This window comes from Chiroxiphia lanceolata, chromosome 3 (genome assembly GCF_009829145.1).
Source record: "Chiroxiphia lanceolata isolate bChiLan1 chromosome 3, bChiLan1.pri, whole genome shotgun sequence".
Classification (NCBI taxonomy): Eukaryota; Metazoa; Chordata; class Aves; order Passeriformes; family Pipridae; genus Chiroxiphia; species Chiroxiphia lanceolata.
The window spans coordinates 1,278,581-1,293,092 of record NC_045639.1 but is presented as its reverse complement, the minus strand read 5'-3'; the positions used below and the strand labels follow the sequence as shown (position 1 = coordinate 1,293,092).

The window sequence follows — 14,512 nt, the reverse complement described above, 5'->3', positions numbered from 1 at the left end:
CCCCCTCCTCCAGCCTTACCTTCCTAGTGGAGTCAGGGTGCAATTCCCAACTCCTTTTGAGCACCCAGCTCCAGCCCTGCCAACACATCCAAACAATTTCACTTTTGGCTGCTTTTCCTCCACATTTAATGCCCCCTTTGTTTTCTGCCTGACTCTCCCCTCGCTGCTCAAAACACGAGCAAAGCAACTTGGCAACTTTGACCAAAGGGGTGTCTTCTGCCAGGTGGCTCCAAGGAAAATGTAAAGTCCTTTTGTTGGGCAGGAAACAGTTTTCCAAGAGGATGGAACAGCTACTGAGCTCCTGCTACACTTGAACTTTGCCATTTACCAGGAGCTGAACCAGAGTCACTGGTCATGACTTCAACAAAGGGTGCTTGTGTAGAATCACAGCACAATTTAAAATTAACTCCTGCAAATTCTGGAAAGGAGATTTTACTGCTTCACGCACAGAGGTCCAGAGAAAAATCAACCTAGTTGTGGGCACAAATACCTTTCTGTGCACACCTTGCACAGATGGAAGAGTGGAGGGAAGTGTCCTGTCTGAAATTAAACCTATGAACTGCAGATTTGGTGAAGCTGCCTAAATTGACACCACCTACCCTGGGAAGGGGCACAGGGCAGCCAGTGGGAACATCAGCTTAAGTATCCTCATGGAGTCTCCTGGTGCATCCTAATCCTGACCCCCCAGTCCAGCAGAGGGGGTGGGTGTGATCCAGCCCTGCCTGACCCTGTGGTGCCTGTGGAGAGAGCACTGAATGTGAGCACTGGCTCCACTCTGCACACACCCACCCAAGGGTTATTGCAAGCACAGGACCAGGACCTTCCTTGAATTGATGGCTGTGGGTGCAGCAGGTTGAACCAAGTTCCAACACACAGCTTTAACTCAGGAGCAAACACAAGGGAAATCACTGGGATCTTCAGTTCTGGTAAGAACATCAAAAAAAAGCAAAGAGATCAAAACATCCTTTCTGGTCACTGTGGATGTGAGCTGCAGTGAGACAAGGAAAAAACAGGGTGAGAGGCCACACATTTCATCATCTTGTTCCAAGATTTATCTGCATTATTATGGAGAACTTCAAACCACAGCTGGTTAGATAATCCCAGTTCCAGGCAACTTATATTTATTTTAATTTATTTTAAATTACCACTACACCTTAACCAGTTAACCCAAAGAGCATCATCTATAGCACAGGGCTGTTACAATAAACCTCCGTGTTCCAGCTCTGCCATTAAGTATTTTTGGTGAGACTACAAACAGCAGAACATGAGTTTATTATTTTGCAGCTGAAAGATGAATCACAGTGTAAAGATCAGGTACCATATGGCTGTATGTAACAAGTCTCGTTGTGCACAGATAACCACTGACACTTCTAAGCATTTATCTGTCTCTGGAGCTGCAATAAATGAGATATTGGCATTTTAGATGGTAAATGTTGACATCCCTGGTGTGAGGTGGCTAACACAGCAAAACTAGGAATTCTTACTTGATGGGAACAGAAGGGCATTTATGTTTATCTCTAGTTTTTGTGACACTGGATGGAGGCACAGCAAATATCACAGAGCAGAAACATCTTTGTGCTTTGGGATGTTTCCTTCTGTCAGTATCTGGTGCTAAACCCCGAGAAGTCAAGCTTGGAAATCTCCTTTTCGTTGGAAAAATCTGTCCGGTCTATGCGGGAACTTGGGCTTCCAACTTTGCTCAGCCAGGATTTCCTGCAGGAAAAATGAGGGAGGGTTAACAGGTGACACGCTGGACAGCTGGGGTTTATTCTCCCATCATGCCTTCCCCTCTGTTTTTTTATTTATTTTCAGAGCCATAAAAAGCATCTTTCAGTAAGGAAACTACCCTGAACACGCTGGTTTCTGTTTTTCCTCCCTCTCTCCTTTAAAAGCAAGCCAAGCTATTTAAAAGCCACCAGTGTTTCGAGGAGTATTACACAATATTACATAAAATCACAGCTGACAAAAAGGCTAAAGCTGATTTACTGCAATGATCCCTTTTAAACACTATTAATAGCATTAAAACAGGTATAATTACCTTTGCAGATTCAATACTATTCTTTAGCAAGGACCTAAAACCCACTTATAATTGAAAAATTGCACAAAACCAGAATTCCAACAGCCAGTTGACCCTCTGCTGACGACTAAAAACAATGGGAACTGAAATGAAAATTAATTAATTCAAAACCAGCAAAAGGCAGAGCAAACAAAAATCAAAATGATGTCAAGGCAACACTGATCTGTAATAAATTCTGGGTGTTACACAGGCACTCTGGATAACTGTACATCCAAACACTGGAGATGCAGCAGGTGAGTGCTTAGGGAGGGTTATTTGCAGAAAACACTTGGTCAGTATTTTTGGCTGTGCTAGACTCCCAGAAATAGGAAGAAGGAAGTGTTTTAGTGTGACATATCAAAGGAGAAATATTTCCCCACAAACACCTTTTATAATGCATAAGCAGGTATAGATACATAACTCATTAGTATTACCAATAATCATTCATTTAAATTCTGATTTGAAGACAATAAAAGTTGCCTTATTAAGAGTCTTGCTAATTAGTCCTTTACAAAAAAATCACACTGAGCATTATAAAATGCAATATTCTTGTAGTGAGACAATTTTGTTGTCTTTATAATGACAATTGTGCTTAGAGGTTGCTCATCTTGAGCCAGTAAATCAGTGTATCACACCTGAGACACAGAAACATCTTGCTTGAGACCCCATGTGCAGGATTTTTTTTAAATCAGAGACAAATCATTTCCTCATAAATTATGCTAATCCCTCACAGATGGATCTCACCACTGGCACAGACAATTCTAAACCTGCCTTCAGTCCCATTTTACCACTAAAATAGAAGCTCCACATGGAAAAATGTTCTATGAAACAGAAAGCAGACCCAGGTATCTCACTTTCCAAGTGGGATTCACCTCAATTCAGCACTGAGAAACTCCAATGTAAATATCTGCCACATGTTTCCACACCTTCACACCTCTTGTTCTTTGCTGTTGTGAACAACCTCCCTTCTCCCCTGCTTTAGATTGAGCCTTCCCAGTAAGGAATATCAGACAGGAATAGAAGTCCAGGAGTGAAACAGGACAACCCAACTTCCCATTCTGTGCTGGACAGATATTCCAACAGAAGGAAAAAGGCCTAAGGACAGACCAGCCCATTTTGCTCCATACTAGGCAAAAAAAAACCTGAAGAGGCCCTTTTTATTTACCAGGAAAGTCTCTAATAAAGTTGGATGTCCTTGAGTGAGAAGGAAGAACATGTATTTGAGATACTGAATTAATATTCTAAAAATAGCAAAGATTATTGTTTTAATAATGTGACAACCAGAAGCGAACAGACTCTTTCTTTTTCCTTCCCCACTCTGAAGGTGAATTTATCCTGGACAAAGTCAAAAGGAATATATTCCTTCTCCAGCCTTCACAGCAAAGATTCACACTTGGCTGCTTCCACCTCCCAGGCTCCACTGTGTGAAGGAATAACTGCAAGCTCTGCCCAGGGCAACCTTGATCCATTCTCAGCTCCACATACTCTCACATGAATAAGGACAGAGCACAGATTATGAAAATCCAGTTAGAGCAACCCAGCTCCATGGAGAACTCCTTATAGGATGTGTTTTATTCCTTATTTAATGCAGGAGGTAGGGCAGGAAGCTGAGGACTTTCCTCATCCATCTCCCCTCTCCCTGCTCAAGTCAGCAACGCTATGAAGAAGCACATTTTTTACAAGCTAAGCAAGCAGGAAATCAGGATTTCCAAGAAGTCACAGTTGTTTCCTCATTTATCTCAAGAGCATTAAATGTCATCTCCAATCTCTTTGCTAGCAGTGGTATTTTTAAAAACAGTATTAACTTAGGAGCACCCAGATGAACAGTTAAGACAAGGTTCTGTGCCCTCCTCTTGCTTCTCTCAGCCTTCCTAATTTCCTTTCACTTCACATCTCCATGTGCAGGAGATGAGCTACAATCACCAGCACTCGGAGTTTTAGCTTGTCACTTATAGCACCCAGTTTAAAATTCACTGCTCCTCAGGAGTGTGAAGACATCCTCCACCCCACTTGTGTGAAGCAAACGAGGACATTGCTGTCATAGGACACCACACAGCTTAGTCTTCAATTTTAACAGATATATCCCTCTAAACTGGCTGCTTTGAGGAGTCCAGAACAAGAGCAGAGCTCTTGTTCTGGACTCCTCAAAGCAGCCAGTTTAGAGGGATATACCTGTGAAAATGGTCATTCCCTACCATGTTTTATTTCATGGAATGGTTTGGCTTGGAGAGACCATAAAGATCCCACCCCCTGCCATGGGCAGGGACACCTTCCACAAGCCCAGGTTGCTCCAAGCCCCATCTAATCTGGCCTTGGACACTTCCAGGGATAAGGCAGCCACAGCTTCTCTGGGCAATCTGTGCCAGGGCCTCCCCAACCTCACAGGGAACAATTTCTCCCCAATATCCAATCTAAACCTACTCTCTGTCAGTTTGAAGCCATTCCCACCTGTCCTGTCACTCCAGGCCCTTGTCCAAAGTCTCTCTCCAACTCAAGCACTGCGTGTCCATGGAGTGACTTTTGGCCACGCTCTGATCCCACTGTCTGAGTCATGGATAATCACAGGTCTGAGTGACACAACATCCCGGTCCGGGGGAGAAGCCAGGCCAGTGCTCCTGAAACACTTTCCAAGCCAACCACGCAGTTCCCTATCCCCATCTCCTTGGGGGTTTACTCCTGGGAACCGAAAAGAATTGGATCTGTCCTTCTTCCCTTTTTATCACTTCATTAACTAAAAGAGCCCTACTAAGCTGCGCCGGCTCATCACCGAGGCAACGGAGCTCTTCCCATTCATCACGGCACTGGAAAACAACATCTGAAGAGCTGCGCTTGCTCCCCCCACCCACCCCGGATCCTTGCGGGAACAGCCCGGCTGTGCACAGCATTCCAAGCGGGAACACGTGCCTACCTGTTCACAGAGCCTGACCGGGTCAAACCTGGAGAGCTGCCTGGAAATGTTAGTTAGGGAGCCTCATCTCTGCAGTGCAGGATAGTCACCGAATCGTTAAGGGTGGAAACTACCTCCAGGATCATCAAGTCCAACCTTTGACCAAACACCATCATGTCAACTAAACCAGGGCACTAAGTGCCAGCATTAATAAGCACAATTAATAATGCTGGCACAGCCCTGAAAACCACTGTGCTTGGAGTACTAAGGAAGCAAAGCAACCTTCCGATTTCCTGAATAAGTTTTTTTAACTCCAACCTATGCTATAAACCAGATTTCTCTAAAATAAACAGCTCTCTTGGCATTGTTCTCCGACTGAAATATTTCCCTACAATAGTTCATCTTTTATTGTTTGCAAAGGCCCAAACTTTTAGCCTGATATGGGAAAAATTTACAGTCCACAGTGCTAGAAAAGGAGCTGGAAGTGCCATTAATATTTATATAACATATACTGTATATATTGTACATATTATATGATACATTAAAATGCCATTAATGCCAATAACAGCATTAATTACCTGGTGAACTAGACAAATCAGGAATATTCCTTTCTCTTCACCTCAAGCACAGCATCACTGAAGTGGAACAAGAGAAACGTGTGCTCTTATTCAGAGGGAGAGAAAATAAAGGCACTGGGCTGTTTATACTCGATTTCCTTTTGTTTAGGATAAAATACTGAAAAGGAGGTTGCTTTTTGAAGGTTGTATTTACATCTGTGACAGCATATAGACTAGACTTGCAAATATTTATAAAATACCTCCAAAATATTGTTGCCTTCTGCAACAGCACTGTCCAATTCTCATAAATCTTTGGTATTTCCATGTTCGCAGAGGAAACGTGGGATTCTCTCACTGCTGCCCGGAGTCTGAGCTTTTGGGAAGAGCTTTAGCCATGGCTTTCAAGCTTCTCTCTTCCATCTTTAGGGCTAGGAATATTTCACTTACCATCTGTGTTTTTATCAACCTGAAATACAGCAGGTAAAGCCTCCGATGGCCTGGGTAGTAAAGACACCTCCCAGCTTAGCACAGGGCCACTGTACTGTCCCCACGCCTCTGCTCCTGCTGCCAGAGCCTAAGAGGAAAAGAGGACTCTGGAAAGAAAATTTGTAAAGGTTTACTGTTGTGCAGAAGTAGCAGGAAGAACAAAACCTTGGGATTTGACACAATTTGAAGCCGTGTGCCCTGTGAAAAAAAAAAAATCCAACCAAAACACGCTTAGCATTTTAACTTGAGCAAAAGGCCTTAATAAGGGGAAGAAAAGAGGTTCTGGAAGAAAATACATGAGGGATCCTGGGAAGAATAATTTGGTGCAGAACAAGGCCAAGAGGACTCAAACCATACGTGCACCCCTGCAAAAGGAGGGGAAGTCGTAGAGGGAGAACAAAGCAAAGTGCAAGGGAGGGGAATTTCAGCCCCTTTGTTCAGGTGGCCCCAGCAAATCCCAGCCAAGTGAGGGGTTACTCCAGAGGATTAAACCCAGGGAGCCAAAGCAGCAGGATGGAAGGATACAGCCCAACAACTGCAGGATACAGCCCAACAAGTGGGAGGGCTGGAAAGCAAACAACCTGCTCAGGCGTGGGCACAGTGGCCCAGAATAGAGCTGGAGCCTGGAGGGGGTGGGAGCCTGGCTGTGCTCCCTGCTTCCCAAAAACGGGAATGGCTCAGCCCATTGGGTGTTTAACACGAGGAATGGAACTGCTCTGGAGAGGGACAGAGATGGTTAATCAGAACCAGTGCCTGACTGGGTGTTTTAAACACAGCTGTCAGATGGACGCTGTTAATTTGTTTATTCCTTCCTTCCCTGCTGCTCCCAGGGCCGGCACCTCCCCAGGGAATCCACAAGGAGCTTTTCCTCGAGGTACATTGGAAAGTATGTCAGCAGTGAGGGCAAATTAGCAGGATCTGAGATATCACAGATATTGTGGGACACGGGACTGAAAAAGCCTCAAATACACATTTTGGTGATGTATTTCTACTTATAAACTCGAGAAAAATGACTTGTATGTTACTCATCACGTTCTGGATGTTACTGGAAAGACTCTTTTGATGTTAAAGTGATCATGACTAGTTTGCATTAACACAGAATTTGGCTCTGTGCACCTCCAATTTACTTTGCCATGGATATCTGATCTATGTTAAATGTCTTCACCTATTACTTTGAAGAGGAGGAATTATCCCAGAAGGAAAGAAACCAAGCCTGGAGTTGTTTTTTTGTCATACACAGTGCCAAGATCTGTTGTGCATTTTTCCTGTTAATCGCTTTGGGAACCTTCAAGGAGAATTTAATAATTTCAACATGAGATCATAAGTATATTTTTATTAAAAGTTATCAGCATACCTCTTTGTTTAAACCATGTCAGGCAAGTCAATTTTGGCTTCTCTCAGAGAACTTATCAGAAAAATCTAAGCAACATTGCAGTCACTTGGTCCAAAGTAAAGAAGCAAATGAAAAGTAAAACCAAATTCAGCCATTCCAGTAACTTAAACAAGCTCTTCTGTCCACACTGACCTACAGAAAGCACAAGACAAAGGGAATTTCCAGTTAAGCTTGTCTTCCCAGAGCAGTAAACATCCCAGAAAGCCAGGAGCAGCCAAAAGGCCCATTGTATTTTCTCCCTGTAATCCATCTGCCTCTACAGGAGACAAGTTGGCTCCCCGGGCAGAGCAGGAATTTTGGCCAACCCCACTCGCTGCACAGAATGCCACTGCAAGTTCATCCCCCAGCTACTGAATCCAAGGCCACGGGAAGCTGAAATGAGGAGGAACTGCTGCTGTTGGGTCCCAAGGAAAGCTGAAATGAGGAGGAACTGCTGCTGTTGGGTCCCAAGGAAAGCTGAAATGAGGAGGAACTGCTGCTGTTGGGTCCCAAGGAAAGCTGCTGGGAAAGGAAAGCTCAGCAACATCACCCCCAAACTGTACCCAGGGCAGACAGGGCACTGCAGACTGAATGAGGGGGAAGGACTCCTGCCTCTGACCAGCTGCCACCTCAAAGTGTCCCTTAAATCCTCACCTTGGCCATTCCACAGCCCTGCAAGGCCGCAGTGAATCACCACATTTGACCAATTCAGCCCCACAAAACCCCCTGTTGTTACACAGCCCGGCAAAATCCCAACAGCCACCGGTCCAGAGGACAAGTCCAACCAGGAATTTGGAAAACACTCCTCTGTTCTCTGGCACCCAGGTCCATCCACACCAGCATTCCCACTGCCATACTTGCTGCATGCTCAGCGTAGATGAGAGATTTACACAGAAGAACAGATGAATTTATTATGCAAGAACTAAAAATAATGCCAGACCAAACCAGAGCAAATTCCTTCAATCCCCACTGGGATCCTGCTATTTTCCTCAAAAGTCTCCCTTACTTTACAGATCTCTTTAGATAGTTAAAGGACTGAAAAAACCCAAGAAGGCTCACTGAGAAGCTGCCATTTCCAATTTAAACCTTAAAGGGAAGCATCACCATTTTGTAGAGCACTGAGCAAGACTGAGGGACAATATTTAACATTTCCAGTGATCATATATAAATTTACCTTTCCCTAAAATGCCTACTGAAATACTCACAAGCCAACAGGTCAGCTCACAACAGAGAATTTTGGGTTTCTTTTCAACTCTAGCTTGCAGAAGTGTTGAAATGTTCTTGTTAAGCATTCAGCCAGCTCAGCTCCATTTTTTCCCCTTGATTTTACACTGTGTAACTCGATTTGTTGATTTAAATTGCACACTTTCCAAGGAAGCAGCTACACCCAGCTTTTTAACCTCCAACCTCAAGCTGCCCTTTTTAAAGCAACTGTGATATAACACAGATATTTTAGAATCTGAATAAAAAGGACAGGAAAAGGTTTTAATAACGTTCTATTAGAGCACAACTGCACAGGAAAACAAGTGGTTTACACTTAGTTAACAGTTTGCTTAAGTTTTATAAGCTGAGAAAATCTGAGCTTTGTCAAGACTTTACTTCCAAGATGCTCTATTGTTTTTTGGCATTACAAATATAGCTGCAATAAGGGGGAAGCAGAAGATGGCTGTGAGGATGTTACAGCTCCTCTGTTCTCTCCTTGAGAGGAGCTCCTGGAGGTTTCCAGATCCCCAGAGGTGCCCCCAGCACGGTGGCTACAGGGAAGGGGGCACTGCACCTGCCATGCACAAGATGCACACACAATATTCCCTGGGAAGAACATCCCCCTTGTTACCAGGCACTAGGATATGTATTATTTATTGTTTCCATCACACTCTTCCCAAAGACACCCTGTCCCAGCTGCCCTGAGGTGCCTCCAGACACAACAGCCCGAGGCAGGGGAGGCTCTGGGGTGGGATGTGCCAGGCTGTCCCCGAGGAAGGGCAGACAGACCTCCTGGCACCAGCTGCTTTCTTCCACACTGGCACAGCCCAAGGAACTGTACTTCATTTACAGCAAGAGAACTGCTTTCCTTCTTCAACACATTGCTCCTTTAGGATGTTTTTCTCAGGACTCGACACACGTTCAAAATACCATTTGTGACAGATCTAATATAAAAATCTCATTTTCCCCTGGCTTTTTAAGTTCCATAAAGTTATCATTTATCATTTCACTATATTAAATACCTCACCTTAAGAAGCCTTCCAAGCCCTGATCCCAAACCTCTCCAATAAGAGGGATGCTGGATAGATCAGCTCAATCCCAAACAAGAGAACCAGATGTAACTCTCAACCTGATCTCCTCCATGCCAACACCACCCCAGCCAGCTCTGTAACATCTCTAATTGTTGGGCTTGATATTCTCTATTAATATGAAAAAACCCTGATAGAAGAAAGATTTCTTGAGTGCAGCACCCCGAGGGCACAGCCCGTGCTGGGGTCTCTGCACTGTCACTCTGGATGTGCTCACTGAGGAGAAAAACACCCGGAGAGCTCCGAGCCATCCAAGGAAGCCAGCAGAGCATGAACAAGGATCTTGGGTCAATGTTTCTTTGTGTAAAAAAAACTGTTCAACAAGGCCCTTAATACTTGCTGAAATAAGATCTGATACGTGTTCTTGCTATTCCTTGGCTCCTGTGCTGTACTACATCATGTTTTCATGAACCTGGTCTGCAGGCTGTGCACCTGGAAATACCTTCCTGTTTGTTTGCAGCAGTGATAAAGTGAATCAAGAAATAGATTACTTTCTAGGGGAAAAAAAAAATAAATCCTTTTTCCTACAAAATAAACCCAGACTGGGAATCCCAAGCTATCACCCTCTCAGTGCAGGGATGGTTTTTGCCACTTGAAGTTCCCACTTACAGCCAGATTTACTTTATAATTGAGGATAATTGGCTTGATCTTTCCACCTGAACTTCCCATTTGTTTTGGACATTTCCCTGCTGACTCTGAATCTGCCCTTTAACAGCACATGCTTATGCTGCTGAGAGTTTCAGACTTCAGAAAGTACAATAAAAGCAGAATTCTACTAAAGGCAGCATCTTATTCCTACTAAAGCCAACAGTAACACTCTTAATGAGCACAGGGAGATAGGCTTGACCTTTTTTACAAGATTTACACAAAGAGCTACAAATACTTACAAGAAATAAACATCTAAGAAAGCCCAAGTCAAATAAAGCATCTTGGAAAGACAATTGTTGCACACTGTTTCCAAGCATTCCTAAATAAATCCTGTCAATAAACTTCACGAGCACCTCCTCCCACACCCACTTTTACTTTTGTTGCTTATGCTTTATAATGTCTTAGTATACAGCAGGTTTGGGTATTTTAAGATGCTTGGTAAGAAAAGAATTATTGGCACAAAGTATAAATGTGCTCCTAAACCCCATCTTGCCTTCCCCCCCCCCTTCCATCTTCCCTTCAAGCTTCAGGGGCTGTCAAGAAATATCAGACATGTCATTTGTTTTCTGACATTTATGCCATTTTCTTTCTTTCCCTCCCTCCTTTTTTTGAAGTTCTCTGTTGTGATGTGAACTGAGAGCTACAAAAAAAAAAAATCCTGGAAAAACCATGAATTTCGCTATTGGCTAATTTTACTGAAATTTATGTGCAAATATTTCATTAACCTTATGCTTGACAAAGCTCAGGGTTTGTAGCTAATTGCCTCATCAGGACACAACAGGGTGAGTATGGGATGCTACCAGGCAAATCAAGATTCTCCACTTGGAAACAAAATTTTCTTTTCCATTACAAAGCTCACACACAACCCACAGAGAGGGCTTTCCAAGAGCATTCATGAATTCAGGACTACAGCACAAGGTTATTTCTTCCTTAGAACTGAAAAAAATAAGTCAAACGAAAACTCAACTTATTTCAAAACAAACTTTGAGTTCATTGGTGCTTCCAGTGACAAAGATTTCCAAAGGCAGGGAGCTGGAATGGAGAAGATATTGAAGCATTCCCAGAATAAAACCTCTCAAAAGGCTCTTGGAATTCACTCATGGTTGGTTTGGCCATTTTTAAGTGCAGAGAGAATAAAAGATGTTTTCCTTCAAGACCTGAGAAGTAAAACAAACAAAACTAATAATTTATAGGAGGAGTTATGCCAACTCACAAACATCAGAGTATGATTGGGGGAGTTGTTCTAAAACAACCACTTCACAGAGCCCATGTCAGAGCAGTTCATGTCATCATGCAGTTTATAAAAACAAGAAAAAAACCCAGTCCAAACACTATAGAAATGCTATCAGTTAAACATGAACTTCACAACAGCTGCAAGGAAATTCAGGACAGGGCATATGTGGGATGGAAAGAGTGGCTGGAACGGATCTGCCTCCAGACAGAGACACTGCAAGCCTCCAGAATTCCCATTCCGAGATAAGCAAGGCCTGCTTTTTGAGAATATTTATGATTCCGTGACAGATTTCAGCACCAGACAGACAGAACAGAGCAGGAAGGAGCTCAGAGCACATCACTCCTGCGAGGCACATTCCAAGTGCAGAGTCAGGGTTTCATTCCTCACTTCCCACTGAATCCTTCTCCCGTGTTTGGAGAAGTGAGTGGTTGCTTATTCTGCTGGAATTTTCATTAGCAAACACACGTGCCAAGACTTGTGAAGGAGCACAAGTGCTGGGATTGCAAAAAGAAGAGAAATACCCCTACCTGGGGCAAATCTGCATTTGTACACAGCCTAGAAAAGGACATATAAAAGAGCCAATCTTTGCTCTGACAGCTCCACATAGAATATAGTAACTGTACATGGGTTTCCAATTCAAAAGAGATGCATTTTGAAAACAAAACATGGCTCAAACTCCTGCATACCACGGTGCCTTAATCTCCAGAGCACATCTCCTCTTGGGGACACACTGACTGTATTATTTTAGCACCCAGTTCCTCCAGCAGACTGGAAACCCTGGCATTTGGAAGCCAACAGATGTCAAGAGCCAGTCCCCAAGGATTCTAGGAATTCATTAGACAGGGAACACTTCCAATGCTGATTCTAAGCATTGAACACATACAGTGCCATAAACAGCCCAGGATCAGTTGTTGCCTCACTTTTCATTGCAATGCTGGGAATTTACCCACAGAACTTGAAAAATTATTACATAAATAATTCACATTATTTATGTCAAGCACATGTCTAACTCCCCTGCCCTGGTAGGAAATTCTCAGTGCACTGTGTAGCCCCAGTAAAGCCAGAGCACTGTTCCAAGTTCAGAATTCCCACAGGGAACTCGGCTCTCCTGTTCCTTTGCTCCAGGACAAAGGCAGCATAAGACCTGCAGGAGTTATTAGGAAGGTGCCTGCAAGTAGAGAAATGGATCTTAAGCAGAGAACAACTTTCTCTCACAATATAAAGCAGCAGAAAGGACTTAATTAAAGCAGAGCACCCACTTTGGCTTTAAACTTAGTACAGGATGTCACAGTCTTGCCTACATGTTTTTTTTTATTTACTGAAACAATGGAAACAAAAGCCCAGGATTCAAGCACTGACAGATCTCTTACTACTCTGGTACTAACCCTTCTGTCCTTTCACTCTCCTTTGTCTCCATGACAGAAACAACCTTTATTCCTTTATGTGATTTTGCTTATTTATCCACATGTTCTGATACAGTACGTAAGTACTACCATGCTTCCTTAATTCTTAATCCCCTCAAATGGATAAAATTCCACATTTCAGCTTTAAATATGATTATTTCCAGCCTGTTTTTAACTGTTGGACATTGTTCAGGACTTACCTTTCCAATGACAGAAGGCAAAGCCCCAAAATTCATAACTAAGTCCATTTCTTAAGAGTCCTTCATCTTTGAGGTGTATGTTAAGATCAGTTCAGTGACACCTATGAAATCTAAGCACTAAAACAGCTTCCTATTCAGGATATTAATTTATAAATCTTTTTAAGCCAAGAGCCTGAACCCTTACAGGTATACACCCCGAAAATTGCTAATATATCTAACTCAAGGATGAAGTATTCTCACTTATAAAATCTGGGTTTAGCTCCTCACACAAGAAATGCAGCAGGAACTTGAAGAGGCAACGCCCTTTTTAGTCCAGACAAAAAGCAGCGTGCTCACAGCTGAGATCCAGAATATTTCATTAAATATTAATATCTGCTGCTTTGCTCCTACAGCAGCAGCAAAGTGATAAAAGCAAAGCCAAAAAAAACCTGCCCAACTAATCAAGGTGTAGCTGCTGGATGAGAAATAAGCCTTGGCCTCCTCTCCCTGCATTCCAAGGTGAGTTACAGCACCAGGCCCATCCACTGCTCCTCAGCTGTGCCTGGAGAGGGACAAAGAGCTTGGAATTGCTGGAGCAGCTTCTCTGCAGAACCCCCAGCACTGCTGGATCCCGGTGCTGGATGGCACCAAGAACTGGGTCAAGGGATGGCAGTTCCCTACCTTTCACAGAATGCAAGCCTCTGACTTTATCAGGAAAGAAGTCACACGTTTTTCCCAGATGTACAGTTGATGCAGCACTGGTGTGACCAGCAAACACCAACTGACCAAACCCTGAAGCAACAGGGAAGACAATGGAATATATTGTACCTAAATATATACACAACCCTCACAAGATTAATTAAAGCTGAACAGGGAGAGCCCCAAGGAGAACAAATTAGCAGAACAGCAAACTATGCATAAACAATTTGAGGCCTTTATCTGCACAGATCACTTTAATGCAGTTCCATTTACCACGAGCACACGGGACAGGAACACTGCCAGGGCTGCAGCTCCAACAGGAACCAGAAGAGCTCAGAGCTGCCACGTTCCAGCTGAACAGCCCCACGGTTCTGATGGAAACCTGGCTGCACCCCAGCCCCAGACACGCTCTGAGGGGCATGAGGGAGCACTTCACTTACATATGGACCGATCTTTCTGTCTCTCCAGCTTTGCTTTCTTTATTCCCCTCACAAGCAGAGCTGGTTGGCACCACCTCAAGCCTGCTGAGGAGGTTGTAGAAGGCAGGAGTAACATCTGCACTGCAAAGTCTGACATCAGGGGTAAAACCCGAGACAGAACATCCCCAGGGTGTGATGGAAGATCAGGTGACAGGGAACAAACCTCCCGTTGGATTCATATCCTCAAACATGGGAGCAAGAGAAATGAAGAACTAGGTACA

At 43.7% G+C, this 14,512-nt stretch overlaps 1 protein-coding gene across 1 annotated transcript in view; it reads right to left on the bottom strand.

The window, feature by feature from the left end:
- Positions 1 to 1,095: 1,095 nt before the first annotated feature.
- The window catches only part of ACYP2 (acylphosphatase 2), a 32,565-nt gene continuing 19,148 nt past the window's right edge, over positions 1,096 to 14,512 (bottom strand). The window contains exon 4 of the mRNA XM_032682308.1: positions 1,096 to 1,713. Within this exon, the coding sequence (XP_032538199.1) occupies positions 1,599 to 1,713 (115 nt within the window). The 3' untranslated portion in view covers positions 1,096 to 1,598. The remainder of the gene's footprint in view (positions 1,714 to 14,512) is intronic.